The following is a 22,252-nucleotide window of genomic DNA, read 5'->3' on the forward strand; positions in this document are numbered from 1 at the left end:
AGTACACTTGAACGCTATTGTTTATTTATATAGTTTTACGATGTTATTATTTTACATACTTTTAACAGTGAGCAAATAAAACTGTAAACATTGAAAGGATAACTTTATTTTGTTTATAAATACAAAAAGTGCATGAATCTACACTGATGGAAACAATAGATGCTGGAGGACGCTCGTTCAAACATAAAAAAAACTATGGAAAGCTGTTAGGAACAAAACTAGCTCAGTAACACTCGAATACAAGAAATAGCCCAATACATATATATTAAACATTCCGAAGACCATACCTGACAAGTAATCAAGGAGGTTTAATAAAAGTGTAGAGTGCAACAGGAGTCATATACTGTATTTTAGTGTTATTAAAGCAGACTACCGAGTAAAGGACAAGATGCTCAGATGCTTACAATATAAAGGTTGTATCAGAAGTATTTCTCAGAATTGTGTTATTTTCGATTTCTACAGAGGGCTTAGCTTATCAATTTTCAGCAAAAAATTGTACAATTTTTACGACAAAGGGCACAGGGCAATAGTAAGAGTCCTCTGATCTCTCAATCTTTCTAATATTATGCAGACATTAATCTGAAAATGTTATGAACATTGAAAGAACAGGGGTATCATCGTCATGTAAGCGGTCTCAGATAGGTTAGTTTGAATATAGTTGTAGGACTCAAATCTATGGTGGGTTCCAAATCTATGGCAGATTCCTAATCTATGGTAAATGTGACGTCACTACATCCCAAATCTATGGCAGATTTTTTTAACAATCCTTATCTATGGCAATTTTTGTTGTTTCCTTATGTATGGCGGTTTTTTATTATTTCCAAATCTATGGCAATTTTTTGGTAAATGGAAAACAATGCCGTACATTTTCGACCAGTAAGTGACTTACATGACAACGGGATTTTGTCTATAAATCTTTGTAAAATAAACATTCCATAATGGTCAACCAAAATAGTCAGCAATTATAAACCTTAAAAAAGACTTCAAGATGAAATGGTGTGCTCTGTAAAAAATAAACATTTTTAATCTGTGCATGGTACCTGTTTGATGTGGATTTATCCGATAATTTTGTCTTTCACTTTATAAACTTTGCCAGCCGTAGACCATAGACTACCATCAAAACTACTTTTCAAAAATATGCGATACTGAAAAAAAGCGGTGCCCTTATTCATCTCGGGTATTGACCGCTACAGCACATCTTGTTCCTCTTCGGAATAGTCGGTCTCGTCATTATTTTAACCACCGGCAATTTTTCAGGAAAATAGCTTCAATAACAAGGGTGTTCAAATCTATGGGTTCCGCCATCGTTATTGGCGGCGAAGATGTAATATGGCGTTATTCAATTGTGACGTTATATGTTACTCTCTCCCCCAGATCTGTCATGGATTTGGAGAAAACAAAAATCTGCCATAGATTTGAGTTGTTTGGCGTTTGTAACGTCACATTTACCATAGATTAGGAATCTGCCATAGATTTGGAACCCGCCATAGATTTGAGTCCTACATAGTTTATATAGTTTTAATATTTAACTTGCACTTTGGGCCCTCCGTAAACATAGAAAACATAAAGTGTATCCAAATTCCTTTTAGTCAGGTGTGTATTTACATATTAACTAATTGTCTGCTTAATATTAGGCAGATTGAGTAATCAGGGGGCTTTCGCCATTAGCCTGTGCTCTTTGTCCTGAAATTTTTACTTTGGGCCTTACGTAAATATGGAAGACATAAAGTCTACCCCAAATTCCTTTTAGTCACGTGTGTATCTACCTATTAACTAAATGTCTGCATAATATAAGAGAGATTGTGAGATCAGGGGACTCTCACCATTGCTCTTTGCCCTTTGTTCTAAGATTTTGACAATTTTTAGCTGAAAAGTGACAATCTAAGCTCTCCGTAGATATCGAAGATGACTTTATTCTGGGAAATCCTTTTGGTATAATCTTTTTATATACAGAGTATATGAATTTGTCAAATGTTATGGACATTGAAAGAACGCTATATAATTCTTTTATGGGGGCATTCCATATATTTCTATTTATATTTCTAAATGTTTGTACAGTGATCGGTTTTTGTTTTTGTTTAAAGAAGTTTTAGATATAAAATTACAGATTTTATGTCGTTTTATTCATAATAATCTATATTACATAAAGACAAATATACAACTCACATAACTGCATAATAATTTATAAGGGTTTATATTCGAGGACAACGAGAGTTTAAGGCAACTGGAGGGTCATAAAACGATTTCCTACGTATCTTTTCACTCCATTCAACTATGAAAATCAAGCTTTTAATGTTATCAAATATTATATTTTTTATGATTTTCACCTAAATTTGAATATCGAACTGCCTGCTAGTAGCCGGTATGATATTGAATATCGAATAACGAACCGGCTGCTAACTTCACATCAATCATAATATATACATTGTTTTCCCAGAATGAGGCATTTGTCAAAATTAGAAAGATAAGTGAGGCGTGTTATATCGTTAATGGGTGGCATATCCAAGAATGGCAAACTGAGAGGGGGATTTTAGAGGTGGTTGACCTGGCTGCCAAACAGCATAACAATGAACAAACATCTATTTGTTTTTTACATAAGATGCATCCCTAATACGCCAATGTTGACGAATCTATAATATTATGTGTCTCATAAAGATCAAATATATAATGTAACAAACAAAAGTATAATTACTTTAAAACTGCTGTTTGATTAATAGAAATATATTGAAAAGAACTTAAACTAAAATTACCTACTTTCGTTTCATATATTAAAATTACCGATTGTCGATTAGTCATGTCTACATACGGGTATCTAGTATGGCATGCATGTTCATTGAACCTATAACAAATATCAACTTTAAACGTGTGTAGTACGGAAACGTAAAAGCGCCATGAACATTTTCCTCTGGTTATAGCTTTAAATTGTGATCATTTGCGAAATAATTTGAGTCATCTTATATCTTATTATAATTTTCCAGAGAAGCATTTGTTGAAATTGGAGGAAGCTACGTGTTTCTTGTTTGCGTTTCTCTAAGTAGTGTTGGTCCGTAGGTCAGAGTATAATTAAAATGTTGATCTGTGTAGTTTGTGTAGGATGTAGAATGTTACCAGTGTACAGTCGATCCGAAACATTTTATGTCATTATTTTATTATATTCATTGGTTTTTTAGCGGTTTTATTGAATATTTTATACATTATTTGCATTATCGCATATTCAATTGTTATAAAGATAGTTACGAGCCAGATCAATAATATATTCTCCACAAGGCTGCAGACAAATGTCTATTTACCAAAAAGCAACAGTGATCAAAAGGAAAAGACACGTGATAAAACTGAAAAACCGAATGACAGTCTTAAATACTCGCGGAATATTTCATTTTTATTTATTGCGGCATCAGCTATGTCTTATATTGGATATTTGTTAACTGTGATCAGCTTTTTAATTGATTTTATCAATCAAAACACAACAAGTTCCTTTAAATCCGTGTCGGCCATTTTGTACAGAGGATTTTTCATTAGTAGTGCGGGGAATCCTGTCGTTTATCTGTTTCTGGAAAGACAGTTCAGAGTGGAATGTAAAAATATTTATTCTAAATTGTTTGGAAAATGTTGTTGGAGCAAGGAAATACCGATTACCGCATAAATGTCTTCAGAGCAAGGAAATAACGATTGCCGTATAGATATCATTCAGAGCAAGGACACAAAGATTACCGTATAAATATCATTAAGAGCAAGGAAATAACGATTACCGTATAAATATCATTCATAGCATGGAAATAACGATAACCGTATAAATATCATTCAAAGCAAGGAAATATCGATTACCGTATAAATATCATTCATAGCAAGGAAATAACGATAACCATATAAATATGGTAATTTATTTGACTTTCATTTTTCTGACTTGGTACAGGTAAATTCTTATGTAAAAAAATGGTTAACTAAACCTGGTTTTATAGCGCTAAACCTCTCACAAGAACGACAGTCGCATCAAATTCCATTATATCGACAACGATGCGTGAACAAAATGTAACAAAGAGGGGAAAACAACAACACGAACCCCACCAAAAACGGGTGCTCCTGTAGAGTTAGCAGATCATGCTAAAAATGTGACACTGTCGTATTGCTAATATTATTACAAAGCCTGTAAATAGTATAATTTGGTAATTCTCATTCTTGTCAAATGATTTGTTTTTTGTATTTCTGAATACCCGAGTGCTCATTTATGCTTATTACTTGACAAACCACTGGTAGTAGTACCATTTTCATACAAAGACAATATTATTTGACGTTTCATACTTACGAAAAACAAGATATTTATCGCGTGAAGAGATGACATACATTTCACATCTTATTAGTTTTTGAATACAAGGATCGGTCGATTATTCAACAGTGTTTTAACTATGCAATTTGACGTTTTTTCAAAGACCTGATAACATTTATTATAATGCAATTTGTATGTAACATCTTTTTTCATTGGCTATAAGTTGCCGTCAAATCCACAGTTGACCAGGCGTAACTAAGGAAGGACAACCATTTTGAAATGATTGAATCAACAAATGTTCGATTACTACTACATAATCGAAAAATAAACACCTACCTCGAATTCGCCGTTTTAATGTAAATTTATTCGAATTTGAAGCGTACAGGTAACGTAATAACCTCCAGTTTGTAAGTTTTCATTTGTATGACGTCAAGTTTACCTATGACGTCTTTCCGCCAGAATCGTTCATGAAGTTTCGCGGATTTTTTTTTATTTGTCAAATTTAGACATTTTTCCAAGTTTTATCGTATTATTTCTTTTTGTAATGCATTAGAATAGGAATAACAGTACTGTAGTTGAAGAGTTGCCACCGTCAATTTTGATTTGACGGTCGCAAATCTCCGTTTTACTGTCTGCATATGCGACCGTCAAATCTACAATTGACGGTGGCAACTCTTCAACTACAGTACGGTATTCCTTAATTATACTTGATTTATTTCACTTAAGTTTTAATTTGCATAAGAAAAATCTATTTGAAGATGTGTGTAATAAGGTTAATGACCGTTATAATTATTATTGAAGGCAAAGTTACTTTAAGTCAGTCGACAGTTCTGCGGGCGTGTTCTAGTTTTGTGTATAGCAATGAATTACACAAATAATAAGTTTCAAAATTGTATTTCCTAAGTATAAAAGAAACAATATGTTTATCCGAAATTGAGTTTTGTCTCAATAGTTTTTAAAGTTTCGTTTACACATGGTCATACATGATTTAATCATCGTTCATAGTGTCGTCTGAATAAATATGTTTATCTACTATGTTCAGTGTTCCTTTGACAATTTTGAAATGCTATCCTATCGTCATCTGTAACAACTGTGTTTTCTATTTTATAAATGAGGTCATTATATTCCGGATGTCCTTTTAAAAATGTTAAAAATTTGTTATAACCGTTTTCGTCTCCAGATAAAAGTTCTCCCATTAAGATCCTATTCTTTTCTTTTTGTAATCGTTCAATTTCTATCGAATCGCCTTCCGTTTCATTCAACGAATTACCAGATACACGTTGATCTACCAATAATTGTTCTGTTGTGTTGTTATCTGTTGAACGATAGCGATATAAAACATCAGGCCACTCTGACAATCCTGCAAATATTTACAGTGTTATTTCATTAAAGTCCTTACAAGTGCAGTATCAAATGAAATAAAAGTACTACAAAAAACATAAAATAATAGGAATTCATGACCCAAAATAATGCAGTTACAAATAAAATGTAAATAAATCGAGAAAAATTGAGAGATCATTTCTCCTCATTTTGTAACATATACACTCGTACAGACTCAGAATACTTTATTAGTTTAAAAAAAAGATGTGCAATGCTTAGAGTGATTTAAATAAACTTCAATTATAAAAGTCAATTATATCCGATGTCATTGCAAACGAAGTAATGATCTAGGATTTGGTGTAAGGGTTATAGAGCGTTGACAGGACAATTGTCTCTTGCCACAGCCAATCAACATGTCCTCCTTCTTTTTAAATATCTCGAAGCTGTTTTATGGAAGAGTTACGCCTGCATTACATAGTGATAACACGCGTTATGTTTGAGCAGAAATGTAAAAGCCATCCAATGGAGCAGATGGTATGGTATTGCTTACACATAGAAAGATTACAACTGGAAATTTAAAACATCAGCTTTGTCATTGATTTTATTTTAAATTTCCTGATAACGTAGTGAGAAAGAAATCATATGGATTAAGTATGATCAGGGTAGTTTTTGCCAGATCTGATCACCTCTTTATCAATAGCATAACATTTTATTGTTATCGAACATTATATGTGTATTGAAAATATACATACCAATTACAGCTAACTCAGTAATCATAACATCTATTAATGCTATGATAAAGTAAAAACATGTTAATCTATATTTTCTTCCTGTAACGAGAAATATTTCTGTTCATATTTTTTCAGTACACGATCGCGATACTGTTTTGTCTGTACCGGAAATAACTTAATATATATATGTATGTAAGACTTTAAAGTGCGATGGTACTCTAAAGTGCGATGGTCACGCTAAAGTGCGATGGTCTACGCTAAAGAACGATGGTGTCTTGTGCTAAAGTGCGATGGTTGTTTGTTTGCTTAAGTGCGATGTAACAAAAGAGACATGTTCAAGGGCACTAATGTTTAAAACAAGTCTTTTTGCAAAATTTGGTTCGCTACGATAAAACATATAATGCGATAGACTTTTACTTTACCGGTATTCTTATGTGACTGTTTCTAAATTTAGAAGACTGACCTAGTAATAATTTCTAAAAGTATTATTTAGGTGTTACAAAATACTATATTTCCTTTAAATGAATTTTTAATTATTCGGCCGTATTGGATTGATTGTTGGTTGCCGTTCAGTGGCAAATGTTTCATGCATGTTCAGGACGAGGGACGTATTGGATGTATTTTGCCGTTTACACAGCCTATTAATGTAAACACGTCCCTTTAAAGTTGTCAGTTGCAAATACAAAATTCAGTCATTGTCGGGATCAATAAAATTTAATTGTACAATCTTTAATTGGAATGCGAGAGAAAGGAGTTGTAGTTTGAGCTTTCCCCTTTTCGTAGCGGATATTAATCATTTGTTGATACATGTTATATCTTACTTTACAATGTACACATGCTATTTTTATGGACAATTTATGATTTACGCTTGAAAACGTGTACCTTTATTTTACTTACGTTTATACTCCTCAATAAAATCGTAAACATTTATATGCATCTGTTCGTTTATTTCATCTTTCGGCAAGTTCATTTTTTGGTTTGTATAAACGACTGTTAACAACGTCATTATGCAACTTTCTTTCGTACGTCTATACTTTCGCGAACCATCGCACTTCAGCGTATGGAGGCATCGCACTTTAGCGTAGACCAACGCACTTTAGCGTATGGAGGCATCGGATTTTAGTGTGGACCATCGCACTTTAGCGTGACCATCGGACTTTAGCGAGGACCATCGCACTTTAGCGTGACCATCGGACTTTAGCGTGGACCATCGCACTTAAGCGTGGACCATCGCACTTTAGCGTGACAATCGTACTTTAGCGTGGACCATCGCACTTTAGCGTGACCATCGTACTTTAGAGTGGACCATCGCACTTTAGGGTCCTACATATATAACGATATATGCACTAACATTTGGTCAGATCATCAATGTACATGAACACATATATAATATCATGTTTGCATTAGAGACACTCATCCAATGTCGGGAAAACTTTTGACAACACAACTGTCGGTACACTTATAATGTTTTCTTGGCTTTGTAATAGATTTGGCCTGTTAACATTAAAACTTTTGATTCGAGCATCAATGACAGGTCTTGTATGACGTACCATTCATCCGGTGTTATCAATAATATTTGTATATACCTGCTATCTCTGTGTATTTTATATTGAAATGATTACAGGATATATCAGATAATGTAATTCTGGCTTTCACCTGTCGTTAGTCAGGAATCTGTCGATTGTTGATGTGGGTCATAAGTGTTTCTCGTGTCTCGGTTTTTAAATACTAATATATTAGACCGTTGGCATTTCCGTTTAAATGGTGTTACATTAGTAATTTTTGGGGATCTTTATAGCTTTATGTTCGGTGTAAGCCAAGGCTCGGTGTTCTTTGACCTATATAATGTTTAATTAATCTTTTTAAATTGTGACTTGGATGGAGAATTGGCACATTGACACTCATACCACTTCTTCTATATCTATTAAACAAAGTATGTTGCATACAGGTGAGAACAACTGACCAGCTCTCCTTTTTTTTAAAGATTATTGGTCGATCTATGACTGAACATTAGTCTTAAAAATGCTAATTAAAATATTTCCGATTATTAAATTTCCCTACTATCAATGATAACAACATCTGTTGATCTTGTTAGTTTTGTTTGATAAAACATTTACAAAGCATGCAGCATTAAGTAGTATAACCCTTCTATGAGATTCTTTTTTTCTTGTCAAATTTTATTAGAATATTTATTGTAATTGGCCAAGGACATAAATGAGATAGTTACTTACCTTTATAATAACTACTTCTACCGTCTGTAAATCTGTCTACTGATGTTGAGGACTCATTCTTTTGTGTTGACCTGTGGAAAGTTATTTTCGAAAAATTCACTAATCTTAATAGAAAATAAATGTAAAAACTTCAACTGATTATACAGAAAACAGCGAACCTAACTTAATAATCGTGAATTGCATGTCTTGGCCTTTTTATAGCCAACAACACTATTGGTTATTCCTGTTTAAAGGAAATAATTACATTAGATGTATGTTTCATTATAATACGTTATTCTGATTGGCTAACTGCACATCACGTGCTATTCCTGAAACAATTGTATTAGTCAATAAAATTTATAATTCATGATGACACGAGGTCCCAATAAAGTGCACAGGTAAATTAAATGAAAACTTGATAAAAATCGTGTTTTCATGATTCTAGCTAAAAACAATGTAATTATAAGTATTGAATGCTTCTTTTTGTAACTTTATATGGTTGTAAAAGCGTTGACCGTGCGCACATTTTTATTATGAAGCGCTTCCGCGCTTCATACAAAATGTACTTTGGTCAACGCTTTTACACCCCAATAAATTTACAAAAAGCAGCATTCAATTCTTAATTGAAAAACGATTCTTATGGTGGGAGAAAATAATCCATGCATTAAAAATAGTAAGCATGCTACTATAGTATTGAATGGTTTTACTGAATTTTTTTTTATCATATAATCAATAAACTTACGGTCTGATAACAATTTTTGGACAAGATACATTCCGAACAGCAGAACCAATAAAAGGACAGAGTGTATCTGTAAGTGCAAAAAAACAATGAAAGAATCTAATAGGATTGAAAAGAGTTATGACAATTACGTAAAATATAATATACATTTTGAAGATTGTCATGTAAATTGACATTATATCATAAGTCAAATCGAAGTAGAAAAAAACTCTCAATTATTTCTAATACATGTAATAGAGGGATTGTGTGCCTTGACATTTAGGTTTAGAACCTTCTTTTTACTAACATTACGTAGCAAATACACTGATAATGTGGATAAATTATGTAAGTTGAATTAACTAAGAAATGCGTTAAAAGTAAAATAACAAAAAAGGAACCTCGAGGAAAAATTAAGTCCCACAATCAAATGGCAAAATCAAAAGCTCAGACACATCAAACAGATACAAATGGACAACTGCCATATTTCTGACAGGAAGTTTCGTATGTCGAAAATGATGGTTAAACGTAATTAATTTAGATTTTAAAACTTAATTAAATTCATAGTTTAAAGTCGCATTTTAAGAGGAAAAAATCCATTTGATTTGCAATGCTAGAAATTGAAACAAAATTGAAGATGCGTATTATCATCCCTTATTATCAATACAGATTTTTCAGTAGTATAAATGACTAATTGATCAAATTGACCTCCCTAGTTACAAGATAATTTGTGACAGTGGCAGTCTTCCTCTTAGAGTATACATTAACGTGAAGTTGAATATTAACATTTACCTTTATCATTACATGATAGCCTATGACAAGTGCAGTCTTCCTCTGAGAGTATATATTAACTTGAAGTTAAATATGAACATTTACCTTTATCATTACATGATAGCCTATGACAGGAGCAGTATTCCTCTGAGAGTATACATTAACGTGAAGTTGAATATTTACATTTACCTTTATCATTACAAGATAGCTTATGACAAGTGCAGTCTTCCTCTGAGAGTATATATTAACTTGAAGTTAAATATGAACATTTACCTTTATCATTACATGATAGCCTATGACAGGAGCAGTATTCCTCTGAGAGTATACATTAACGTGAAGTTGAATATTTACATTTACCTTTATCATTACAAGATAGCTTATGACAAGTGCAGTCTTCCTCTGAGAGTATACATTAACGTGAAGTTGAATATTAACATTTACCTTTATCATTACATGATAGCTTATGACAAGTGCATTCTTCCTCTGAGAGTATACATTAACGTGAAGTTGAATATTTACATTTACCTTTATCATTACATGATAGCTTATGACAAGTGCAATCTTCTTTTGATGGTATACAGTAACAGTTGTGCTCTGGCTTGATAACAAATATGTACCCTTGTGAAGAATCGCATCCACATGTTGTATCATTTATCATATTTCCTTCACGGTGGACGATTTAACCCTCTTCATTACAAAATGACTTTTGATAAACACACTTATTGTTACCATCAGTTGAAAATGGGAAAGGCTGATACCGTTTATAGCTGCATCCTGCTTTGTTGAAATATGGTTCGAACATAAGTTTGCTGCCTATAATTGAAATAACAGTAATTTGATATAGACGACTTGCATTATAAAAAAATTTACAATAACAAATAAGAAACGTGCTTTGATTGCAAGATAACAAATTAAAAAAAAACAAAAGACAAAGATATAAACAACAATAGATCCCCGTTCTGTCTTCAGGAATAACCAAAATAAGCGAGTGACTTATTTCAAAAAGACGCTTAGTTAACGACTTTAATGCACCCACCTAACACACGGCTGTATTATATATCATTCGAAAGCTGTTAATCTGTACTTTCTGTTTTGCCCGGTCGTAAAAAAATCGTACGGTGCAATTTTTGTTAAATCAAGGTCAAAGGTCATGAAAAAACATTCCAATTTTTGCGATTACTAAATAAAACGCCATTTTTTATTCTTGTACCATAAAATTTTCCAAAAGATCATATGAACTTTATGGAACATGATACATAATTTCCAAATCAAACAAAAAATACGAGATTCGATGCGCAAAATTTCCCGAAAATTGAAATTTATCACAAATCCTAAAAAAATTAAAAATTATTCAAAAAGCAAAAAATATCTTGGGGAATCGATATTTGTATGCTTAAAAAATAGATCAATGTATATTTTTTAGGTCGAGAAATATTTGTTTTGTAATTTTAAGATGCAATTATAAATTATTGTTCATGGAACAGCCTTCTATTGAAGTGTTTGCAGTTGCCAAAAAATCTGCCATCTGCAAATAGCGATCATTTTGTTAATCTATGTTAAAATAGCACATCGTTAATTGTGAATATTAGGGAGGAGAATGATTTCCCATAATAAAAGAAGGGGTATTTAAAGTAAGAAAAGAATATATGCGAGGTAATTGAGGTTAAAATATGTTTTTTACGAAGTCAAACTTTTTTACTTTTTGTAATTATGTTTAAATGCAAACATTACTTTGCGACTAAATCGTAGGCAACATTGAAATAAGTGACCTTGTTTAGAAACACTTGGTTGTCTAAAGCTGGATGTAAACGAACAAAATAAAATGCGGCTGCTTCTTATTTAGTTTAAAATCATGTTATAGTAAGTCATATTAAATGTGTTTAGAAGTTTAATCGCTTTAATTATTTGAATAAAAGATGCTTTGAGTATTTTCTACATAAGCTTTAAAAATACAAATGCATGTCATTGTGTATGTAAAACACTATAAGCAGTTGTGAAATAACAAAAGAAAAAAGTTAAATACACTTCCTGACCTCATAAGATCATTCGCTGTTTTAGGAGTGTTCGTTTTCATGGTATGCTGTGTTTTTTGGAATGTTGTTCGTCTCTTGGACTTTAATTTTATTTTGTTCATTGTTTTAATTAACTTTATTTGATTCATGGTTTGAGATGTTGATTGTCCTTTTGGTATTATTTTACTTTAAAGACATTAACTTGCAGTAGTGATATCGGCCAAAAAACACCTCAAAGTAAAGTGAAGAAGATTAACGCAATAAGACAAATATCCGCGAAAATAACTCAATTTGTTAACGGTGATATATATATAGAACTAAATCGTTATCATGATACATTTAGCTACACTGATCTATAATTGTTAAACCTTTTACTACTTGAATAGTGACGAAATATATCAAAGGGACATCAAACTAATAATTAAAAACGAACTGACAAAGCCGGGCAGAAAACGAACAAGACAAGCAACAGTATAAAAAACCCAACATATAAAACTACAGATTGAGCAACAAAAACCCCTCCAAAAAAAATTGAGTGAACTCAGGGGCTCCTAAAGGGTATGCAGATCATGTTCTACATGTGACACCCTTCTTAGTTTAAACATATTATTTATAGTGGATCGGGAAACAAGTTTTGCAACTTAAATTATTCGCTTTCCACTTTGCGGGTGCGAGTGCTGCCTTGTAGCGGCATTAGCCTGCTCTTTTTCGAAATCTACAAAGGTGTGTTTAACGTGCAAGAGGTATGGCTCTCTCTTAACACGGGTCAGCCATTTATCGTCCCTTTCCGACGGACTTTCATCATTTCCTCAAGACCATACTCACAAATGGTGTCAAGGAAGAGTCGAAAATTCAGTTCCTTGAAATTTTCATCACGGAACGGGAATCGAACCAGGAACCTTTGTGTTAGTAGTCCGATGCACTAACCACTACACCACGGCTCTCTTTTACCCGTCTTGTGGCTCATGTATTTCCTAACTCGGTGCCAAGCCTTATTCGGTTGGTGACATTCATGGCAGAATTGACGGCAATTTAGTTACGTCGATGGAACTTATCAGTCGTCATCTGGCGAAACAGATACCCCATAATTGTCAACCAACTCGTAGTGGCGTCCATGAAATTTTGAAAGGGATGATTTCAACTTTGCATTTGAACTCTGGTTTAAAACATGTTTAAACCACCATTTTTCTTCAAATGTCCTGTACCAAGTCAGGCATATGGCAGTTGGTATCGAATAATCTGTTTCTTTGTATTTTGGCGTTTGTTTTTGTAGCAGTTCTGTGTTTCTGTTATATCGTTGTGATCCTCTTATAGTTGATGCGTTTTCCTAGTTTTTGCTTTGTGACCCGGATTTATTTCAGTTACTAGTAAATCGATTGATGACCGTTGAATAGCGGTATACTATAGTTGCCTTTATTTCAGAGGAGTTGAGGCTCAATGAAATCGGTCTCCTCCTTTAGTAGTATAGATATGCAGGCGTTGCTATACTGTTGTTACATAGAAATAAAAAGTTTATAATTTGGTAGTAAGGGGTGTTTTTATGGGTTGTTTTATGCTCATCTCTTTTGTCGTAAAACTTGTTCTCAACCAACCCTCATCATCGATTTCAAGATACGTGATAGAGTAAACTATATTTGTTGAGTCTTTTATTTTCAATTTCAATTGAAAATACGAGTCCAACATTGTCACAAATTTTACACTATTCAGTGAGGTGACATCATCTATATAATGGAAACTGAAGTTTCAAGATAATGATAGCTTCTTGTCAGTCGTCATCAGAAACATTTGCATGAAGTCATTCTCGTATGAAAAATGAACTAGTCATGCAAGCTATTCAGCAATTCTAGTTGTAACTAGAATCGTTGCGTATTAATGGATATTTTTCTTCAAAATTATTCTTATTTGATGAATTAATGCATGTAAACAATAAACAACAAAATTTAAGCGATCAAGTAGTCCACTTTTATAATGTGTTTACTAGCTTTTGAAATTCTTTTAAATTTCAATTTTCATCAATTTATTTTCTATTTATTTTGGTCTAGATTTTCAATTCACATTAAATAAATAAAAGGTCTTTTCACTACATCAATATTTATAATGAAGCTACAAATCAAACAATTAGAAAAGTCGAAATGTGTTAATTTCAGTCTGGTAGTTACAATGCAGATTGCAATCTCTTGGTTTCACCCCCTTTATTTCAAGCAATAAGATGATTCGCGCACATATTTTGTACTCTTAATTTTTCAGATTCTTAAGAATTTGTTTATTAAATCTTATATTGACCACATACAATGTTTAAATAGGAAGAAATGCTTAAAAGCTGTTTTTCGCAGATGGCGGTATTTTGGGCAACTGTATGAGTTGTTATGATTTGCTGTTTTATTAGAAGTATGCATAATTTTAGGAAATTTTATGATGTCAAAAACTTCTTTGATAGTCATTACAGGGTTTTACTTAGTTTTAATTGATTAGCATTTGCACCAGAAAGACAAATTTGGGTTTTCAGACATTTTGTTAACTTTTACTCGAATTTCAGGAAACATGTGCTCTCTGTCAAACATGTCAAAAACACGCTTTAAATATTAAAAAATGCATTTGAATAATGACTGTTAATCTCTCTGCTAAAAGTTTAAATTGTTTGCATATGTAAATTTAGTATATAAAAGTCATATTATGCAATCAGGCTGAAATCTTAGAAAATATGCACTTATTCGTCCTTGACCTTTGATCTTGATTTGACGGAAATTGCACCGTACGATTTTTTTACGACCGGGCAAAACAGATAGCACAGAGGTGTAGCTTTCAAATGATATATAATTTAGCCGTGTGTTAGGTAGGTGCATTAAAAATTTAATTTTATGGTTAAAGTCACTCGCCTTAAAGCAAGACAGTACATTAAGCTATGTGAAAAACAACAAAGCTACATTCTTTGAATATGAAATGTCACTACGGCCACACACACAAAGAACGTGTTGTTAGTATTTATATAAATATTCTGTATCAACTTCACAAATAATACATGATGGTCTTGATGTATAGATTCTGCGTACTGACGTTGTTTATCATCGTAACAACGTGTTATATTGTTTTTTAATTTGTCCGTGTTCTATTATTAATATTTCTTTTACTGTTGAATTGTTTTCTGTGATATCCATTTAACGTGGCTCGGTAAATATACATCCCGTCAATGTGTTTGTGTTTTCTTTCATTTTTGCTAGTGTGTTTTGTACATGCGACTTTTTGTTTTTCGTTGGTTCTTAAAACATGACTCTGTACTTTAAAAGATCCTGTCAGTATCCTATCAGTATGTTATTGTTCTATAATATGTCATTATGTTATATTTCTATTATAAATAAGAAAATACGTGGAACCACAAACATCAAAATTGATTTATTTAGTGAAATGAACCATTTGTGGATTCTCATACATTCTATAGAACTTTTGGACTAATTTAAATCTCGGTCTATTTCTGAAATTGATTTTACATACTTTTGATTTTTGAACCCTGCATGCTAACATTGCCCATGAGACATTTTAAATTTGTTTGTATAAACATTGAACGGCAAAAATATGTGACGTATAAATTTTCTGACGTCAGACACGCGAAATTGTTTCTTTAAATTGTAAAACGATGCTGACTGCTGTACCCATATTTTGACTATTTTATTTATCATGTCTGTTAAGTTAACGCATCATTGTAAATATAATGGAATTTGATAAAACTGTCGTACAAAGTGAGAGGTTTAGCGCTATAAAACCAGGTTTAATCCACCATTTTCTACATTTGAAAATGCCTGTACCAAGTCAGAAATATGACAGTTGTTGTCCATTCGTTTTTGAAGTGTTTTGTCATTTGATTTTGCCATGTGATTAGGGACTTTCCGATTTAATTTACCTCTGAGTGAGTATTTTTGTGATTTTACTTTTTCCATGTGACTAAGAGGATGAAAGAGCCGGTTGTTAAACAGTAAAACATTTCCAACTTAGGCGAAGCCAAGGTTAACAATGTTGGAGAGAGTCCATTGTTGAAGATGCTAATAAACCTACACAAGGGTAAGTTTCTTTTTCGACATTGAGTTTTAATATCACTTTGGTAGATTGCGTCTATCGCTTTCTCATGATTATGTAAAAGGCTCGTATTTGACTTTTGTTTTTAGATAGGGACTATATGAAAGGGTAATGATTGGTTAATAAATGATAACAGTTTTACCTGTGCTGCTGTAATCGAGTCCATCACAGGTCTCTCGATACGAATTCTCTGGTGAACGTAATAAACATACATAGCTCTGACCACAATAAAATTTTCTTGCTCTCAGACGCCAATGTCCTGGAGCTGGACATCTTAGTTCATATTCCAGTGTAACAACAACGAGCTTAAAAATATCAAGAATTAATTCGAACAAAACACTGTTTCATTGTGATCATATCTGTTATCAATATATCAAATTATATGATAAATTTATGTCAACGTAATTAGTATAAAAAAAACTCACCGAACTACCAATTATTATCAAATTGTAATATTAACAAATGTTCCCTTTTCTTTGGTCTCATTAAAGCAATGGGTATGAAACAACTAGTTTTTTTTAAATAATTAGCATACATGTTCATAAAGACCGTTTATACACACTAAACGTGTTAAATTTAAATGTATAGTAGTATTACAATGTATAGATATCATTTGACACTTAAGAATGTTCGCTTGTTATTTTTTGGATTTTTTGTCAGATTTTCGGAATCCTCTTGTTTTATCCATTTGAATGCCTTAAAAACTTTTGCCCATGTCCTCCAATTTGTTCTTTTATAAATCCTTTACATGTATAATTATAAGGCATCTGTAAAAGCCTTATAGAATCGTTGTTATTTTTTAATAGTTTTTGAGAACGTAAACTTGTCAATGATAAAGCTATGAAAAATCAAGATAGAATATTTTCCCGCCAAAATTTCAATGGCTAATATCTTGAAAACAGGCACATTGACCTACATAATTATGTTTTTGCTATTTTCTTTATTAATCCCCTATCAGTTTGTACTTGTGTAATGAAAAGCCTATTATTATGAAACTAAGTAGCAAACTCCCTTAATAAACATATGTTACGGCTTGAGCTTGTAATATTAGATGTAAAATGTATGACAGTCAATAAAATATGATATTGCAATGACAAAAACAAATACTTTATTCACAAACATCGAATGTTCATACACAAGTAATTCATTTCGTTAACTATAATTCCCAAAAAGCAAGAAGGATATTTAAAACAAAGTAACCGCATTGAATAGTCAACAGTAAAATATAAAATAAAATAGCTAGTCTGCTATGAAATTGGATTTTACTAGTTTTATTAATTTCATAGAACATTGTGATTTTATTGGTGAATCAAGTTAGTTCAATCTTTATTTTTATATGGAAATATGAAGCAGGCCTGTTAAAACCCAGAACTGCTCATAAAATTCCTTTACTGCAGTCAGATTATGGAAACTTATGGACAGCATATCGATATACTTCTTTATTCGATTTTTTAAATTTATTGAAAGCATGTTGTCTTGCAATTTACAGATATGAGCAACAGAATTCTGCTTAAACAGGTGATATAGACTGATATACATTTTTTTATGGTAATATTCTTTATACAGCATACAAATGTCAGTATTCACCTCAGAAGCTAACAAAACCTTTAAATAAACTTATTAGGAAGGGTTATAGTTACGATACTGTTGTCAGGTCATTTAAAATTGCATATTTTGGCTTAAATATTGATTCACTTATAGGGTCTTTGCATTGGAATTAAACACATTTACTTAAAAACCAGTTGCTGGCATGACACGGGTTGTGTTCTTCTCATATATATGGTTTAGTAGCGAACTCCCTTAATATACATATGTTACGGCTTGAGCTTGTAATATTAGATGTAAAATTGGCAATGTTTTACTGTTTAACAAACGGCTCGATCATCCTCTCAGTCACGTAGAAATAATATACACAATAATATACATAAATAATACTTACAACACGTTTGGTGACCTTCTACTGCTGTCTGTTATATGGTCGGGTTGTTGTCACTTTGACACATTTCCCATTTCTATTCTCAATTTTAGTTACACATTTTTATGAAATAATTTGAACGTAGTAATTGTAGGAATCAGTGTGGTTCTTCACAAAGTAAGGACACAGAAATTATCTCACCTGATAAAACCAACCTAGGAATAGTGTTTTCATCATAGAGAGTGTATAGAGCCAAGTCAATCTACAAAAAATTAAAGATCGTATACATGTTTTACCGTAGGATTCCTTGTCATAATTATATATACACTGCTTTTAATTATCAATCGCATTGGATTTTTTGATATTCCGATAGTTTAAATACGGTCTCAAACTATTCTAACAAAATGTAAAGTATTGTTTTTTTACATTAAATGTTATGAATCAATTTGGAGATGAGCAAATATTTTTTATCGTTGAAGCGTCGTCTTCGTCACGCAGGAGTTGTCTCTTACTGATTACCTCGTCAAAGTGCCTCATTTTAATTTTACGCCCTTTTCGATGAATTGTAAACCCCGGCGGTGAACAACATGGAAAGCATGGCTGGAAGTGGAATGAAGTTGACTGACCAACTGTGAGCAGAAGAAATTTGAAACAGACGAATAAACAGTCAAGATTTTACTCAAAATATACCGCACGTTTGGTGGTGATAATCGAGATCGACTTGAAATCGGGTGGAACTTTCACTTTCAGACAGAACTTCCAGTTTACACGCAGGATTACTGAAACGTGAACATCTAATTGATAGGTGACAATCAGACATTTTTTTCATTTGTTATTAGTGGCGGTTCAAAAATTTTCCTACAAAGGGGGGGGGGGGGCGCTCCAGTCACGCTTCAATGATCCATCATATAATCAACCAAAATTTTCCCACAAAAGGGGAACCCATGCCCCCCTTGGATCCGCCTATGGTTATGACAACCTGTATAAGGTGGGGGCGACCGTTTGATTCTAGTTGTATTAAGGAGATGACATCAATTTCAATACTTTTGCGTCCTATCCCCATCTTCAATGTGTCCAAAGAGTAAAAATGGTTGAGAATATAAACACAAGAGGGACGAAAGATACCAAAGGGACAGTCAAACTCATAAATCTAAAACAGACTGACAACGCCATGGCTAAAAATAAAAAAAGACAAACAGAAAAACAATAGTACACATGACACAACATAGAAAACTAAAGAATAAACAACACGAACCCCACCAAAAACTAGGGGTGATCTCAGGTGCTCCGGAAGGGTAAGCAGATCCTGCTCCACATGTGGCACCCGTCGTGTTGCTTATGTGATTACAAATCCGGCAAATAGTCTATTCGGTAGGTCACATTCATGAAAGGGAAGGGGATTGTAGTTACGACGTAAGGAACATATCCGATATCATTTGTGAAACGGTTATTCCATAACGGTCAACCAACTCGTGATGGCGTCCGTAAAATTTACGAAGGGATGATTTCAACTTCACCATTTGGAACTCTTGGTTTAATAGCTTCCTTGTGAGCAGTAACCCTCTATCAAGAAAATCATGATAGGAAATGCAAGCACGGGAATATCGTATCAATTGGGAGATATATACTCCGTATGCAGGTGCTGCTTGAATGTTGCTACTTAGAAATGGAAAGTTCACAATTGGAAAGCTGAAATCATCTCTTTTGTCGTAAAGTTTTGTTTTCAACCGACCCTCATTGTCAATTTCTAGATGTAAGTCAAGATATGAAGCCGACTTAACTGTATCTGTAGTATCCTTTATCTCCAATTCGATGGGATAGATGCGTTCCACATAGTCGCCAAATTTTGAATTGTTTAGTGAAAGAACGTCATCTATATAGCGGAAAGTAGAGTTAAAAGTAAAATCACAAAAATACTGAACTCAGAGGAAAATCAATTTGAAAAGTCCATAATCACATGGCAAAATCAAAAAACAAAACGCATCAAAAACGAATGGACAAGAAAGGATATTGCTAACTTCTTATCTTTCTTCGTAAAAAGTTCCTGCATGAAGTCAGCCTCATAATAATAAAGAAACAAGTCGGCAAGTAGAGGGGTACAGTTTGTTCCCATTGGGATGCCGACAGTACCGACAACACCTAGAAAGATGAGTGAAGAAGTTATGGAATTTTATTGATTTGTCATATATTTCTGATAGTCTTCCGACCTATTCACATATGTTTAAGCCTGAAGAGGTGACCTATTCCAGCAGCATTTCCTTTCACATTTCATATATTTGATATTATAGGAAGTGCCCCAGTATACATATCACCGAAATGCCAACCTAGTAAGAGACATTTTATATGTCTGGTCTCTTTTGTCGAAATCTAGTTGAAAGGTTTAATCAACAAAAATAAAACAATAACTTGAGAATCGTTTTATCCGAACACAGAAAAAATAGTTACTGCAACGACATTACTTAAACCTCAATTTGATTCAAATTAAACCAAACTTACACCGCGAAGAGAAATAATGAATATCTTATGAATAATGAATAGTCATCCAAGTTTTTAAGGGGTTTGTGTTTCTCTTTAGTTTTTTCTGTAGTGTTTTGTGTTTTGTATTTGTCTGTTTTTCTTGTTTTGTTTTAAATGGCGTTTTCACTTTGGTCTCTTTGGTATCTCTCGTCTCTCGTTTATGGAACGTCAATAACCAATTACAAGTAATCAAATCATATTCCAAAACACAAATTACTGTTTTACGGGGGAAATCAAAGGCACCTTACATTAGCTCATGTAGTTTTTATTAAACCAAGTTTTTAATGTTCCTCAATTTCATGCTTAGTTATATAGAGACTAGTTTGTTTGAATTGTATCATATGAAGAATATTAACAAGGAACACATCAGATTGAGTTAAAGGGCCAACACAGCGGTATTTGTGTGTATGTAGACAAAATCATTTTCTTTAGGAGAATTTTTGGGCTAAATCATATCATAACAATATATGAACTAAAACATTGAATGTAGAAATAAACCAATGATTTTCAAGAGTATGCAAGACTTCACTTATTGATACAAGATGAAAATCTCTCATTCTATTACAGTACTTACACTAGTACATAATGTAGATTTGTTCTGTTGGCTCCTTCGTCTGAGTAAATATACTTACAAACAAACGAACGAAAGGTGTCTGAAATTATCAAATAAAAGATATGACTTGCTGTTGTTGTCTGCATCTACACTTCATCATCATGATCATTGTTATAATATATCTATCGAACCACAACGACTATCTTGGATAGAAAACATTCAAATGTATCAGTCAAATTGCAGGATGCATTTAATCATACACCTTTAATATAATATGATGTCGCAGGTAAATAAAGGTATCACAACAAATTCAATGTCCAAGAGTTTATTTTAATTTTCCCCTTTTGTCTTTCAATTATTGACACAATTGTTCACTACAGTGCATTAACACACATGAGTTGTGAAGAGGAGATGTGTACATAAATTGTGTATCGTTTGATATACTTATTATAATTGAACTTCAACTGATTGGTGCAATTATCTATCTATTATCTGCATGTAAACAATGCTATGTGTGCTTTCAATATCATGTCAATATTATTACTTTTGAGGAATAAAACAACAGGTGCTACTTTAAAAATACTTAAATGCCACCTTGAACTATCACGATTGTTTTAAAAAGTACTTTGTAACAATACATACACATATAGAAAGGTACACGTTAAATACACAGTATAGTGTATTGAATTAACAAGAACTGATAAATTAACAACAGTTGAAATATAATGACACCCTCGTACTTGATTTCAAAGTTTGATGCAGAAAAATGTGAAACTACAAAACAGTAACTGATTAACATAAACATGATAAAGCAACTGATTCAAATATAAACACTTACGTTTCAATCAACGTGATCTGTCAAGCCTGATGCGCACAATACAGTCGTCGGTATTTAATTTAAGACATTTTTTCGTGTATTCAAATCAATTCACACTAGGTAAAAAAAACTTTAAAAATTGCACACATTCATTGTAAAATTGATTTGATATATCGTACACACGTTGGGTATTGTTGTCCTTATTCTTTTTTCACATTCAGTTCCAAACCTAAGTTTTAGAAAGCTTATGTTGAAATCATGTAAAAATTGGCTTGTTGATAATAAATTGTCTTTACATTTAGGAAAGACGGAAAACATTTTATTTCGTCAAAAGATTTATAATGTTAATGTAGATGATT

General features: G+C 32.6%; 1 protein-coding gene across 1 annotated transcript; it reads right to left on the bottom strand.

Moving 5' to 3' along the window:
- Nucleotides 1-5,128: 5,128 nt before the first annotated feature.
- Nucleotides 5,129-21,456, bottom strand: LOC134699946 (uncharacterized). Its single transcript, XM_063561350.1, has 8 exons — nt 21,098-21,456; nt 18,208-18,268; nt 16,234-16,396; nt 10,537-10,824; nt 9,268-9,334; nt 8,547-8,617; nt 6,337-6,414; nt 5,129-5,624 (listed from the first exon to the last, which is right to left on the bottom strand). Exons 4-8 carry the CDS (start codon nt 10,667-10,669, stop codon nt 5,290-5,292), a joined length of 684 nt encoding a protein of 227 aa, XP_063417420.1. The 5' UTR covers nt 10,670-10,824; nt 16,234-16,396; nt 18,208-18,268; nt 21,098-21,456; the 3' UTR covers nt 5,129-5,289.
- Nucleotides 21,457-22,252: the final 796 nt, after the last annotated feature.

This window comes from Mytilus trossulus, unplaced genomic scaffold (genome assembly GCF_036588685.1).
Source record: "Mytilus trossulus isolate FHL-02 unplaced genomic scaffold, PNRI_Mtr1.1.1.hap1 h1tg000103l__unscaffolded, whole genome shotgun sequence".
Lineage (NCBI taxonomy): Eukaryota > Metazoa > Mollusca > Bivalvia > Mytilida > Mytilidae > Mytilus > Mytilus trossulus.

Coding starts and splice junctions, on each gene's coding strand:
- LOC134699946 (XM_063561350.1), bottom strand. CDS start 10,669: ATGATAAATGATACAACATGTGGATGCGATTCTTCACAAGGGTACATA. Junction 9,335..10,536: donor GCTATCATGTAATGATAAAG/GTAAATGTAAAT, acceptor TTGCACTTACAG/ATACACTCTGTCCTTTTATT. Junction 5,625..6,336: donor TACTGAGTTAGCTGTAATTG/GTATGTATATTT, acceptor AAATATTTGCAG/GATTGTCAGAGTGGCCTGAT.